Consider the following 14,129-nt stretch of genomic DNA (forward strand, 5'->3'; position numbering starts at 1 on the left):
ATAATCACATAAACATTGTGGACACATATAATTGGCACTTTGACCGGCCCGATAATAAAAGTTAAGCGCTTTTTACACACTCGTGCGTAACTCATATTGAATGAGTGCGCGTTTTTGTTTTTGTGAGTTGTAGAATCGTGTGAAATCAAGCATTGACAAATTGAATGTTTGTTACAATGATTCATATTTAATAACAATTTCTTTGTTTTCCGTTTAATTGTTTTAAATCTAAGAATAAGCAAGTACATTCATCTGTATATACAACAAAGTTTAACCTGATTGACTGACTGGGTAAAAGATTGACTGACTGTCTGATTGAGTTAAAGACTGATTGATTGACTGTCTGATTAAGTGAAAAACTGACTGAATAACTCTCTCTCTGAAAAACTGACTGAATAACTCTCTCTCTAACCAATTAGCTAAATGACTGATGACTGACTGACTAACCTAGTGGCTGACTGACTGGGTGACTGACTGACCCATGGCGACTAACCGTACAGCCTAGATTGTAAACGCTACGAAGTTTTAATTTTTTACTGCAGTCAGCGTTCGGTCAAAGATCTTATGAAACCATAAAAAATACGAGCATCGGACCAACAAGCAAGAGGTCGCCGGTTCAACTCTGCCAGCTATTGTCGATTTGCCTAATTAATTTTTTATTATTCATGTATTTCAAAAAAATTCTAAAAAGATTCATAAGAATCTTTTTGCATCACTCAAAAATCTTCTTTTATATTTTTTGTTAGCACATTCAATACTATGTATTAAATGAATATTTTGTAAGATTAAATTTTGATTTAAATTCTTAATATGATATAAAATGGATAAAATTCGGAATTCGTTAAATTAACACGGTACTTTTTGTTTAATATTTTCTTTGTGGATTATCGTTTGATTTATTTAAAAGATGAACATTTGCTGTACTCAAATTTTAGCTATTTGTATGTAGCGCATTCAGAAATCAACAATGCCAGCCTTCAATAATTGAAATGTCTTTTGTTTTTTTTGCAAATTATTCGAGCGTATGATTTATTGTGTTAAATTTGGACTTTGTCTTCATACCAGACTTAAATAGAAATGAATATCAAATAGTGTCTTATCTGCGAGCAAACAAGCCCACAAATAAACATTCAAAAATGCATAATTCGATTATTGGGTCAGGTTTGAAAACCAGTCTTCAGATGAGCACGGGAAACGTCATAGCCATGACGTTGAGCCCAATATGATAACTAGATATGCAATAGGTATACGAAAAAAAGTAGCTAAAAACGACCATCATTAAGAGAGAGGCTACGAGATATACGAGTTTGCTTTGAGGTTCAGAGATGAGGTTTTGTTTTTTTTTGGGACTGGTTGGGCAGATGCAAAGTGTGTGGGTCGGAGACTAGTAATTAATATAATGGTGCACGGACAAAGTTCAAGTCAAGGCAAAAAAAAGCTACCAAACACGATTCAGTGAGAAATTGACGACGGAACGAATCGCATTAACAATTGGAAGTGCAGCAAATTATTTAGTGTGTTTAACAAAGAGGTAGCTAGACATAAATATTTTTATTTATTTCTGCTACTCGCTCGACAATTGGCCTGGCAACCCGACACAGTTGACAAGTTGTCAGGGAATTGGAGCCCCCGATCCACACGGTTGACGCAGTTGCCATTTATGTTTCATTGACCGAAGAGCTCGGAGTTCACAACCCGGAGTTCCGTTTGCAGATAAACTGTCTCTGAGCAGTCGCGTGCGTAAACCAAGTCAAAGTCAAGAGTATATAACATACAGCAGTTCAACAACAAGGAGCTCAAGAACATCAAGAACACATTATCTGAAGCCGGACTCATTAGTTATCAGTTGGTGACGAAGGCATTGCCAAGGGTTATCATCGCACTTGACCAATATTTTGTTTGTTTTTGTTTTTGTGTGTTTCGGTGATTCAATTGAAAGTATTACACACAGATACACAAATACAAATGCCGTAATCAGCATAATCGCATATGTTTTGCAGTTTCATATAACACGACAAAGTTTCATTCTCGCAGGCCAATCAACGCATCGGCAGTTAGCATTTGGGCCTCACAGCGATCACAACAATAGAAATCATACAGTACATATTGTATAGACTTTATATATATAAATATTTATATACATATAGGAAAAATGTCATTAGCGTTGGGTCTGAAGCAGCTGCAGCTTTTTGCACTGTGCCTTTGTCTGGTTCCACGGGCGAGCAATGCGGATTTATCATTTCTGTTCGGCAATATTACGCTATTCAATGTGAACTTTAAGACCCCAGCTTTGCTGGGCCGTTCGATAACGGTGAGGAGCAATGTGCATATTGACAATAGTGTGGATCCCAATATACAGGAGGATTCACATTTGAATACGGTGAGTACACATGTTTGACATATGCTCTAGAGTTAGGCACATGTCAGTTAGTCTTTTTCCAAAAATTATTCACAAATATTTAAAATTTTATATTTAAATTAATACATAATCATATTTATATTTTAAATGATATATAAAAATGTTACCAGAAAAAGAAGCAATAATTGAAATTTTATGCAAAATCGTTTACTTCATTTAGTTATTTCTGGAATTGGTTAATCCAAATGATGATTATTGACAGATGATGATTAACAAATTATTCAATTGTCAATAATTACCCGTAATGACCGGTTATAATAACGTCTAACTTTTGACAGTATTTTGCGCATTCGATTTTAGAAACAATTCCCCTCAATCTTGTTTTACAATGATATAATAATTTTATTTTTTACTTCTCACAAAAAAAAAACCATGCTCAAAGCCGGAAAAGGGCTGTAATATCGCATATATACAATATATACAATTTCATGCTTATAATTATTTTTTTTTTCCGCCTACAGTATAGTCTAATCAAAAAATATGGCTATCCGGCCGAGAACCATACTGTAACAACTGACGATGGTTATGTATTAACCCTGCACCGCATTGCAAGGCCTGGAGCAACGCCTGTTCTTCTGGTACATGGTCTATTGGACAGCTCTGCCACATGGGTGATGATGGGTCCTAACAAGGGTCTAGGTATGCAAATTGCAATTCTATATTACAACCTAGTACTAAACTTGTGCATTTTGCAGGCTACTTGCTTTATGAGCAGGGATACGATGTGTGGATGGCTAATGTGCGGGGCAACACTTATTCCAGAAAACATATAAAGTACACACATCTGCATGCCAAGTACTGGGATTTCACATTTCATGAGATGGGCGTGTACGACATACCCAAAACAATTGATTATGTACTCAATAGGACGGGTTTCCCCCAACTTCATTATATTGGACACTCCCAGGGCACCGTTGTCTTCTGGATTATGGGCAGTGAGCGACCCGAGTATATGGATAAAATCATATTCATGCAGGCTCTAGCGCCAGTTGCCTATTTAAAGCACTGCAAGAGCCCTGTCGTGAATTTCCTAGCCGAATTTCACGCGTCGGTGAGCGTAAGTCCCTCTATACGATTCTCATTGCGCTTACTTATTTAGATGTTCTCCGGTTTCTTTACAGATTGTGCTCAAGCTGATTGGTGTTCATGAGTTTTTGCCCAAAAACGAGTTTATTGTGATGTTCAACCAGCTGATATGCGATGAGACCACAATCACTAAAGAGATCTGCTCCAACGTGATCTTTCTAACCACGGGCTTTGATAAGTTGCAGCTAAATGAGACCATGCTGCCCGTTGTGGTGGGCCATGCACCAGCTGGCGCCTCTACCAAGCAAATGCAACACTTTGCCCAGGTGCGTAGGTCGGGCGACTTTCGGCAGTTCGACTATGGCTGGCTGAGGAATCACTGGCGTTACAATAGCATTACCCCGCCCGCATATAAGCTGGAGAATGTCAAGGCCAAGGTCGCCTTGTATTATAGTCAAAACGATTGGCTAGCGCAGCCCACAGATGTCGAGGCACTGCGCCGAAGGTTGCCCAATGTGGTATCCCAATATTTGGTCGACTATCCGGAGTTCAATCATCTCGATTTCATTTGGGGCGTCGATGCACGTGAGCTGCTCTGGGATCGCATGTTACAGAATATGCGTTCTCATGACACCGACAATACCATAGATACTTCTAACTAATTTAGGGTTTTAAATAACTGTCTAAGTCTAAGTGCTATACTAACAGTATGAGCTCAATGCACATTATTGGCCATTTATGTATATATATATATTAAATATTTATTAACTGAGGTTAGAGTAATAAAAACAGTTGCATGTGATATTTTATATATCTTTTAAGGGGACTTTTTATTATATTTTCCATTTTTTTTCAAATCAATTGCATTGATTATTAAACACCTTTGGATAAATAGAATTAAATAAAAATAAAGCTTATATCTATAGAATATATATATTCGCCTATGTATCTGAATTTCCCGATTAAATATTCTCAACAATTCCAATATGGTACTTTCATATCCATAACATAGGTCATAATTTCTACATCCATAACCCGCTCAAATCTCATCCGATTTTCATAAGGCTTGGCTTTTTGTTTATTGTTTGTCCTCTTGTTTTTTGGTTTTATCCGACTTGCCGGGGTATACCCGCCTCTTCTTTCAAGCTTGGTACACGCGATATTCAACCCTATAGTTTTAAGGCGCACATCAGGAATTTACTTGAGATTAAATAACTAAGGATTGATAAATATTTAAGCTCCAGCCTAAAATCTTCTGTAGATGCAATTATAAATTATTTTCAAACATAATTTGTCTTTTTGGCTTGTGCACGTTTGTTTACAATTGAAGAGCGCGAGTGTTGCCACATGGTTCATATTTGTAAGGTGTGCCATCTGTAAATATAGCATAAGCTAGGGCATTTTTAAAATTATTAATACAAATAGTAAACATATTGTAGTAAATATTTAAAATTTATTTAAGCAACTTGTCGCGGATATTGATGTTATTATAGATACCTCAACAATTCTTCACAACTATTAAAAATAGTTAGTTATAAAGTAATTCGCAACCAGATTACGTTTTGAACTGATGATAAGATATTTGTAAGCCTAAGTTGTTCTTTTTTGTTTATATTTGTTTAATATATGCAACCAATTAGTCACAGGTTAGATTACAGATCTATCCCAACAGATCACGTAACTGTTTTTTTTTGTCCACCTACTTGCTGCCGAATACCCTTTTCTATGGCTAATGTGTTGAACATTGGCAAGGGTATGAAAGTGGTTTCCTGACCAGAAAATTGACTATATAAAATAAGAGGGCTGTTGTTGCTCGACTATGAGATACCGCGCCATCTGCTGGTACACACATTCTAGCTTCTTTCTCAGCATGCCGATAAATTATTGTTTACACACACAAGGCTGAAATATGGCGTATAAACGTGTGTATATACCGAAGCGCAAGACTCTACCATTTGAACTAAAATATATAGACAAATCTTTGGCTCGAAATCATTATTAATCGAAATTACGAAAAATTATGATATAGGAGAATATAAATTTTAAATCCGAAACTTTCCGGCCGAAAATGCTTTCTTTCTGCCCGCCTTACATACATTTGCACAAAATCAATATACCCTTTGACCCATTTTCAATGGGTTCAGCGTATAAGAAGCTAAATTAAGATAAGCATATAAAGTTAAAGCGATAAATACTTATTTTAAGTGGATCGAATCGGGAATAATAGTTGCTATAAAATAGACGAAGTTGCACAAATGTGGTTCAGTTAAGTAAAGTTTTTGGAGTTGGCTGGGCTACTATTTAACTGGAGGTTAATTTCGGTAACAACGACTCAATTTAAAGGATTTTTATTTTAAAATACTTAAACAAACATATAAACGTATAGATAGACGTAGCTCTGCACCATTGAATGTTAGGTATCATTGGAATAATAAGATGTCTCGACGAGTTGCCCTTCTTATATGGATATGCGTGCATGCAACGCTTGCACTTGATGATCCCATTACAGTAGATGCTGACCTTAATACGGTAAGTTAAATATACTTTCAGAAACGAATTTAAATATTATACTTCGACTATTCATATCTAATACTATTTAAAAAGAAATACAATCAAGATTACAAGTAAAGATGTTTATAATTTTCTATTGTTGAAGAGAAAGATATCTTATAGTCGACTTATGCATATATTTATACGAGAAAACAAAGACATAAATAGAATCAAATTATCCATAAAACAAACTATTAATCAAAATGTACTACTTGCAGTTGGAGCTACTTGAAAAGTACGGGTATCCAGCCGAAAATCATACGGTCCAGACTGAAGATGGTTATTTTTTGAATATACATCGAATTCCAAGACCCAACGCAAAGCCTGTTTTGCTAATGCATGGTCTATTGGATAGCTCTGCCACGTGGGTGATAATGGGACCCGAAAAGGGACTTGGTACGCAAAATGAATCAATAAGACTGTTAATTTTCAACTATAATCTCCCATTCTCCCTTCAAGGTTACTGGCTCTACGACCAGGGCTACGATGTGTGGATGGGCAATGTGCGTGGCAACATCTATTGTAGGAAACACTCCAGTTACACGCCCGACGAGGACGAGTTTTGGGATTTCTCATTTCACGAAATAGGCATCTTTGATTTACCTAAAATCATTGATCATGTACTCGAACAAACGGACTCTACGCAACTTCACTACATTGGACACTCACAGGGCACCACCTCCTTCTGGATAATGGGTAGTGAGCATCCCGAGTATATGGAAAAAATACAGTTTATGCAGGCCTTGGCTCCGGTTGCGTTTTTTAAGGATTGCAAGAGTCCTCCCTTGAATTTCTTGGGTGCAACCCAAATATCATCAACTGTAAGTTATCTTCTGTGCTTACCATTTTATGTTTTGTCTAGAGTTAAGATCAATGATCCGTCTTCCAGCTTTTACTGCAGATGCTGGGCGCAAATGAATTCCTACCGCAGAACGAATTTATAGAAACGGTCAGTGCTGCGGTTTGCGATGGGACGGACTTTGGCGCTAGGCTCTGCTCGAATACTCTCTTCCTCTTCACGGGCTTCGACCAGGAGCAGCTGAATGAGACCATGTTACCGACGATCCTAGGACATGCTCCCGCTGGAGCCTCGACCAAGCAAATTCTGCACTTTGGCCAGATGAAATCACTGAACGACTTCCGCAAATACGACTATGGCCTATTTGAGAATCAATTGCGATACAAAACCTTTCTTCCCCCCAAATATAAGCTGGAAAATGTGAATGCCAAGGTGGCCTTATATTACGGCCTAAACGATTGGCTGGCGCAGCCCGGAGACGTGACAACGCTTTACTTTAAATTGCCAAATGTGCAATTTAAATATCTGGTGGACTATCCGAAGTTTAATCATCTGGATTTCATGTGGGGCATTGATGCACGGGAGCTGCTCTACAATCGCATGCTTGAGAGTATGCGTTATTATGAGAACGAGCAAGAGATCAACTTGTAAAAAGTTTATAAATAATTTGGCGAAATTAAAACTGGGTATAGTCATACGTTCCCAACATCTGGCAACAAAAACCTTTAAATTATAAATAGGCAAGGTATAAAACAAATTTCTTCTCTACTTGAACATTGTGTAAATATGTTTGTTAATGTATAGAATGAAAATTGTAGCTGTTAGTATTATATTTAGGATAAGCTGTGTTTAAAATGGTTTCTCAATAAAAATGTGGTACTTTTGTGAATATTATACTAGAAGCTAGATAACCGCACAACGAAGCAATACCCGTGGTATCTAAAGAGCTACCACGGTTGGTATCTACGAAATAGAGGCATCGAGATTTTGTATATTTAGGATTAAATTTAAATTAAAAGCGGACATCATTTTTGTATATTTCATATTGATCGCAATAATAAAGCTAATTGACGGCATATCTCTCACAGAAAATCTCGTATACTTTTTATTTAAATGGAAAAAATATTTAAAGCTGTACGCATATACATGTTTGTAAGTATGTATGCATATATACATAAATATATAAAAAAAAAAACGTATTCTTAACTAATTCCCTTTAACGCGATTCTCATAAATTCAAGTAATTCTCATAGGCTTTACCTCAATAGGTGAAGGGGGAGGAGACGGCGGCATGGAGGAGACGGGGCCTTAACTTTCTTAGATTAGCCTCCTCCTGAGGCTGCAGCTTGGGCAAAGGAGGAGGCAACGGCTTTAATATTTGAGGACTTAACTATAGAGTAGTTGATGTTTTCAATATTGGATGAAACGGTGGCCTTGGTGGAGGAGGCGGTGTTAATTCAAGAGGACAAGCCAGCTGCGCCTTTAAGCATACAAACATTATCACTGCTTTAAGCTAATTAAATGGATGGAAGAGGAGACTGACAAGGGCTGGTGCAGCTCAATATGCTATAAAAATATTTGATTTCAATTAAAATAAATAATTTTTTTATAAAAGATAGTTATCTACGTCTCAATTGGGGCATTCATGGACGCGGAGAGCTCTTCTCATGAAGAGGATAAGGAATACAAATTATAAAAGCCTTGAGAATAAAGTCAGTAATAAATATAATTGAAAATATAAAATTTAAACATCATATATGTGTCTGCCAGACGAACTCTTCAGACTCGAGAGACTTAGCAGTTGTCTGTGAAAAGGTATGTTCATTTTTCCAAGACCATCTCATACAAAAATAAATTTTGTTTATTTCTACGGTTTAGAGCAGTTTAAAGCTAGCATTATGTTAAGTATTAAAGTTTTAGTGCAAATGATTAATATATGCAAAACAATACTTATTTGAATGGTAGCTAATGCAATTGGCATGCAATTATATGCTTTGGTAGCAGTAGCAAAAATCTAACTAATTCTCACTTAAGGTATATTATAATACTAGAGTTTATGAAGTCGCTCTCTGATCTTCGCTTTATTACCCAAATATATGACATGACACAAACATTAATACAAAACGATAACATTTTTAGCCTTATATAACATTTATATCTCTAATTTATCAAACTCTATTGATTTGTCACTGTATCACGTACTTCTATGGCATATATTCGTATTTAAATAAATCGTTAACATAGCTTGCAAGGGTATTTCATATTTTTTTCACTCACCAAATTGTCTGTCGTTGTATTGCTAACAACAATGTTCACAATATGATGTCCCAAGACGAATATTTGCAGTAGAGATCGGCACATTGATTTTTACTTCTATTACTAACTTTTACACATTTGAGGAAATTAAAATAATTACACATGTGTATATACAGACGGATAACAAGAGAATGATACGATCACATACGCTATCGGAACTGAAAATACAAATATTAACAAGTAAATCTTCTCTAGTTGGGAGGGCCCGACTGGGGGATACCCTGAACTACCAGCCCAACAAGCTCCTATACGGATGAAATTTTCAACAGAAGATCCTTGATCTGGAGATACCTGATCAAGAAGCTATATGTCACATTTTGTGACTCTAGATCTAGAAATGTTCCATATGAATTCACGTTTTCACGTCTTAAACCCATAACTCGCAATTTTTTAAGCCCAACAACAAAATCATACTTCGCAAAATATATACCATCAATGACATCTTTTCTAAAAGATATTAATATTTACTCCTTTAAATATGTCCACCATAAACAAAACTTGTGCTCCTTTTTCTCTCAGTTAAGCTTTTAATGATATACTAAATTCCAAAGTTCATTCTTAAATTGTATTAGTTATAAGATAAGATGGACATATGTCTACATACCCAAATTCTGTGCATAGCCGGAGGTCTTAGCTTTGCCATAGTTGTAGCTAAACTATCCTATATATAAACAAATAAAACAAATAACTATATTAATTGAATAAAAACAATGTAAAGAATTGACGATAATTATTTGATTGAATGGATTTGTTGTATTTGTAATGAGGTTCTAACTTTTATTCTGAGCTACGAAACTTGTTTGACATTGCACCAGGAGATAAAAAGTAACATTTTTCCGATAAATATTTTGCATTATTTTACATATAAATTACGTTCGCGTGATTTCCTCAACTGACATTGGGCCTGATCAGTTAATAAGCATTGTCCGAGTCAACTATCGGCTACTTATGTCAAGCACCACAGTTAGCTAACCGATCAGTGGCAACGGATCGCGCTCCGAGCACAGTTCAAATTGGAAAACACGCAAAGTAACTGTTCTCAGGAAATCAAAGTGTACTACAATCAAATACTTAAAGCAACATTATGCATTGAATGAAAACTTAACAGTAAGTCGCTTTCCTAAGGTGGCAATGCGACGAAAAGAAATTTGAAATGGAACGAATCACTGGCTCTAAAAGTGACTAATTCAAAGACTAATTAATACTTAGTTCTTGGTTAAGTTGGTTAAAGATGATTGAAAGTGAATCGCAGCATTATTTACATACAAAAATTTCATGTGGGCTAATGTGGCGTATACGTGATTTAAATGCGATTATTAACCCAATATTAAATATACTCAATTATATTAAACAGCTTAGCTTTAATTATGAGATTAATATGCAAGTCGCTTTAAGCGCCAGAATGAAATGTAATACCTGTGTGAATAAATTGTACATTATTAGAGGTTTTTATGATGAATTAGCGTCAGTATAAATCTTATAAATTGAACCTATATTCCATTATAATGAATTTTAATTACAGGTATTATACAAAAATACCTGTATATGCGTCTTATACCAAATCTTATCAACATCGTACCACTATGTCATATAGCTGCCATATGAACGATCGGTCGTAAAGTAAGTTCCTATATGGCAAAATATGCCTTTTCCAAAGATAATTTTATCAAACTCAACATGCTTAAGGCAAATGTCTGCAAGTGTATCCTAGACGTGTCAAAGATATCCTTACCTTCCCGTTTATATAAGAAGAGGTATTATAGTATCTAATATTTATAGGACGAGTCAATATAGTCGAAGACTTGCCAGAAACTACAAGAGCTAGAGTTCCCGAGCTTGATATAAAAAATCAAAACTATTTGTTATATATATCAATTAACAACAAATTTTTTTTCTATATATATTAATGCGTATATTTAGTGGCTGTCTAGTCTAACCTAGACTGAATCTTGATTACTCTTACTTGTGCTATTTTTTCTGTGCGAAGGTGAAAAATTACAGGTTTTATGACAATTCGCAAACTAGTTTCCATCATATCAAATTCACTTTCAGCTTTTTGATATTGAACTTGAACTTGGCGTGCAATAAGCTTATTAATTAATTCACAATTCTATTATATTTGTTATATTTTTACTAGCTTGTTTATATTCTCTGGGCTAGTGGGTCAAGCGGATATTTCATTTGCAATTGATGCACTGAGCCGGGAACGATAGATCATTGTACATTTAATATAATAATAACATGTCTCGGTTATATTACTGCCTGATCTGGCTAGGCTTGCATGCAAATCTGATGCTCGCCGATATTCTCAAGTACGACCCAGTCATTATAGAAGATGCGCATCTGCGAACGGTAGGTATTGTTTACATTAAGTATTTTTTAATTATTAACAATAATTTAATATTGTTGCAGCCAGGACTTATCAGAAAGTATGGCTATCAGTTTGAAGAGCATAAGATTGATACCAAGGACGGTTTTCGATTGACGGCACATCGCATACCCAAGCCAGGTGCACAGCCTGTGCTGTTGGTGCACGGACTGGAGGACAGCTCGTCGGCCTGGATCTTGGCGGGACCTGGTCGGAGCTTGGGCTACCTGCTCAGTGATCGCGGCTACGATGTCTGGATGCTCAACACCAGGGGCAATCGCTATTCTCGCAAGCATCGCAAATACCATCCGCTGCACCGCCAGTTCTGGGACTTTTCATTCCATGAGCTCGGCATTTACGATCTGCCCGCGAGCATTGACTATGTGCTAGCCAACAGTAAGGGCTACGAGCAGCTGCACTATGTGGGCCACTCGCAGGGCACCACCTCCTTCTTTGTGCTGGGCGCCGAGCGACCCACCTATATGAAAAAGATCAAACTAATGCAGGCCCTTGCGCCCGTGGCCTATTTCAATAATGTGCCGCAGCCACTGCTCCGGGCTATTGCTCCCTATGTACCCGACATTTTGGTAAGTCTCACTTTATATACTTATATACATTTTTGTATAAATGAAACTATTTATTCTGACTAACTGGCTGGCTTGAAGATACTCTACTCTGTTGTTATAATTTTAAATGATGGCCTTTCTATATTTTATTTAAAAAGCCTGTTAAGAGCTTAAATAATTTTAAAATTTTCTGCAGCGCTTGTCTCAACTCTTTGGAATCTATGAATTTCCGCCAGAGAGGGAAGTGTGGCGCGAATTGAACTATAAGCTCTGCAGTTTTGCCTTTCGAAACACATGTACCTATCTTTTAATGCAATTAATGGGCGTGGACTTCGAACAATTAAATAGCACACTGGTGCCAATACTGCTGGGTCAATATCCGGCAGGCTCATCCGTCAAGTCATTCGGCCATTATTCTCAGCAGGTTAGCAGCGGCGGCTTCATCAAGTATGACTACGAGAATCCTTATATAAATAAAAGACGGTACGGCAGCGTCAAGCCACCAGCGTATAAGTTGGCCAACATTAACTGCAAAGTGGCCTTGTATTATGGCCAAAACGATTTTCTAACAGCTGTTAAGGATGTGCAGCGTTTGCGCGATGAGCTGCCAAATGTCGTTCATGATGAGAAAGTGGCCTACAAGAAATTTAATCATCTCGACTTTATAATTGCGAATGATGTGAAAGAGTTGCTCTACGAGAGCATGTTCCAGGTAATGGCAAGGGTCGACAAGGGTGAGCTTTAGTTCAAAAATTCAATATATCATCAATATAGCTCTTAGTTAGCCCTACGAAATAATTTGCCATATAAAATGATTTGAATATGTGAGCACACAGTATCGCTAGTCATTTGTAATTTGTTAAAGCTTATATATATATAAGTACATATTATATTTTGTATTCTTGTATGAGATTAACAATTTTTAACTCATTGTTTATAAATCCATCTTATCATATTTAGCTTGACTCATAGTTTGTTTATTCGTTTCTTTTCATCCTGCGAATAGTTACGCATTTGTTTTAATCTTTGTTTTAAATTTGAGTTAAGCCTATAAATTAAAAATGTAAATAATTTAATCATTTTCGTAGTTGTTTCCAAATCGATTCCAATTGAAGTAATTATTCTTACAATACATCCAAAATAATTTTATGAAATTATTTGGCAATTGCCATTGACTTGCACCTGTTTCATATATGTTAAAAACACGTTAAATTATGTGCACATATTCTATTTTTAGTCAAAAGTTAGAAAGAAGGAAAGAAACTTAAAAGGGGTATGAATATGCATAATTCTTAAGCATATAGCTTATATATATATATATATATATATATATTTTTTTTTTTTTTTAAATAATTAAGATTGGTCGCTTTAGGATTACCCCATAGAGTTAAAATTGTTGAACTTGGATAAAAAATCATATAGTATTTTAAATTCTTGAATTTCACAACCTTATATAACTATATATAACTGTGGGGAATATCTTGCCTGCAAAGCTGTATAAAGTAGACTTGGGCAGATTTGTTTGAACAACATGTACAGCTTATAAAGGAATTGTACAGGTGTTTTTTATTTAAGCATGCAATTTTATGTGTTCTATTTACTGTGTAGCCGATGAATAGACGATGTTATCTATAAGTGCGAACTTCAACTTAAGTATTGAAGCCATTGTATTACTCTGGCTATTAAATATGTTTTAAGCATGGACGAAGCTATTCAAAATCCGGTTTCGCCATAATTCGGCAATATGTTAACAATTTTCACATTGTGGCCATGTGTTGCAGTCAGCTGAGTGCAATTAAATGCGAGTATTTGCCCAGCGCCAGGTGAAGTGCTTGCCCAGCCACTTAAAACAGACACTCAATTGTACAAATATAACTATATATATATACATATATAATATATATATATATAACCATATATATATGGTCATACAAATACTTCTAAATGTATTTTAGCATAGCGCAAAATTATTGTAATTTTCTATGGCAGTGAGAGGCATTGAAATGGAAAATCTGATTAAATATTTAAATCGGACAGAGCCTGTGGCTTGCCAAAAGTACGAGTGGCTCCTCTCACATGTGCGTG

The 14,129-nt window shown here is 35.9% G+C and overlaps 3 protein-coding genes across 8 annotated transcripts; all 3 read left to right on the forward strand.

Annotated features, from left to right (window-relative positions):
- Positions 1–1,584: 1,584 nt before the first annotated feature.
- LOC115759000 (lipase 3-like) lies at positions 1,585–4,359 on the forward strand. Of its 3 annotated transcripts, XM_030699803.1 has the most exons (5): positions 1,585–1,736; positions 2,148–2,380; positions 2,881–3,058; positions 3,115–3,476; positions 3,541–4,355. In XM_030699803.1, exons 2-5 carry the CDS (start codon positions 2,153–2,155, stop codon positions 4,105–4,107), a joined length of 1,335 nt encoding a protein of 444 aa, XP_030555663.1. In that variant the 5' UTR covers positions 1,585–1,736; positions 2,148–2,152; the 3' UTR covers positions 4,108–4,355. The 3 variants fall into 3 exon arrangements, with proteins under 3 accessions (XP_030555663.1, XP_030555664.1, XP_030555661.1); XM_030699804.1 differs by lacking the exon at positions 1,585–1,736 and having other exon boundaries at positions 1,947–2,380; positions 3,115–3,470; positions 3,541–4,359; XM_030699801.1 differs by lacking the exon at positions 1,585–1,736 and having other exon boundaries at positions 1,949–2,380.
- Positions 4,360–5,697: 1,338 nt separating this feature from the next.
- On the forward strand, positions 5,698–7,683 carry LOC115758763 (lipase 3-like). Its single transcript, XM_030699524.1, has 5 exons — positions 5,698–5,766; positions 5,832–5,974; positions 6,214–6,391; positions 6,455–6,816; positions 6,885–7,683. The coding sequence occupies exons 2-5, from the start codon at positions 5,882–5,884 to the stop codon at positions 7,443–7,445; spliced, it is 1,194 nt and encodes a 397-aa protein (XP_030555384.1). The 5' UTR covers positions 5,698–5,766; positions 5,832–5,881; the 3' UTR covers positions 7,446–7,683.
- An 854-nt stretch (positions 7,684–8,537) lies between these two features.
- Positions 8,538–13,318, forward strand: LOC115759100 (lipase 3). 4 transcript variants are annotated; one of them, XM_030699934.1, is made up of 5 exons: positions 8,553–8,609; positions 10,633–10,730; positions 11,248–11,462; positions 11,523–12,065; positions 12,241–13,318. In XM_030699934.1, exons 3-5 carry the CDS (start codon positions 11,352–11,354, stop codon positions 12,787–12,789), a joined length of 1,203 nt encoding a protein of 400 aa, XP_030555794.1. In that variant the 5' UTR covers positions 8,553–8,609; positions 10,633–10,730; positions 11,248–11,351; the 3' UTR covers positions 12,790–13,318. The 4 variants fall into 4 exon arrangements, with proteins under 4 accessions (XP_030555795.1, XP_030555794.1, XP_030555796.1 ...); XM_030699936.1 differs by lacking the exon at positions 8,553–8,609 and adding an exon at positions 10,092–10,217; XM_030699935.1 differs by lacking the exon at positions 10,633–10,730 and having other exon boundaries at positions 8,538–8,609.
- The last annotated feature ends 811 nt before the right edge of the window (positions 13,319–14,129 follow it).

The sequence above is a fragment of the Drosophila novamexicana genome, unplaced genomic scaffold, assembly GCF_003285875.2.
Source record: "Drosophila novamexicana strain 15010-1031.04,08,12 unplaced genomic scaffold, DnovRS2.1 tig00000193-arrow-pilon, whole genome shotgun sequence".
Lineage (NCBI taxonomy): Eukaryota > Metazoa > Arthropoda > Insecta > Diptera > Drosophilidae > Drosophila > Drosophila novamexicana.

Bases quoted from the DNA above. Each gene is read 5' to 3' on its own strand.
- LOC115759100 (XM_030699935.1), top strand. From the start codon at position 11,352: ATGTCTCGGTTATATTACTGCCTGATCTGGCTAGGCTTGCATGCAAAT. The intron at 11,463-11,522 runs GTAGGTATTGTT...ATATTGTTGCAG, and splicing joins AAGATGCGCATCTGCGAACG to CCAGGACTTATCAGAAAGTA. The intron at 12,066-12,240 runs GTAAGTCTCACT...AATTTTCTGCAG, and splicing joins CCTATGTACCCGACATTTTG to CGCTTGTCTCAACTCTTTGG.
- LOC115758763 (XM_030699524.1), top strand. From the start codon at position 5,882: ATGTCTCGACGAGTTGCCCTTCTTATATGGATATGCGTGCATGCAACG. The intron at 5,975-6,213 runs GTAAGTTAAATA...TACTACTTGCAG, and splicing joins TAGATGCTGACCTTAATACG to TTGGAGCTACTTGAAAAGTA. The intron at 6,392-6,454 runs GTACGCAAAATG...TCTCCCTTCAAG, and splicing joins GGGACCCGAAAAGGGACTTG to GTTACTGGCTCTACGACCAG.
- LOC115759000 (XM_030699803.1), top strand. From the start codon at position 2,153: ATGTCATTAGCGTTGGGTCTGAAGCAGCTGCAGCTTTTTGCACTGTGC. The intron at 2,381-2,880 runs GTGAGTACACAT...TTCCGCCTACAG, and splicing joins AGGATTCACATTTGAATACG to TATAGTCTAATCAAAAAATA. The intron at 3,477-3,540 runs GTAAGTCCCTCT...GTTTCTTTACAG, and splicing joins AATTTCACGCGTCGGTGAGC to ATTGTGCTCAAGCTGATTGG.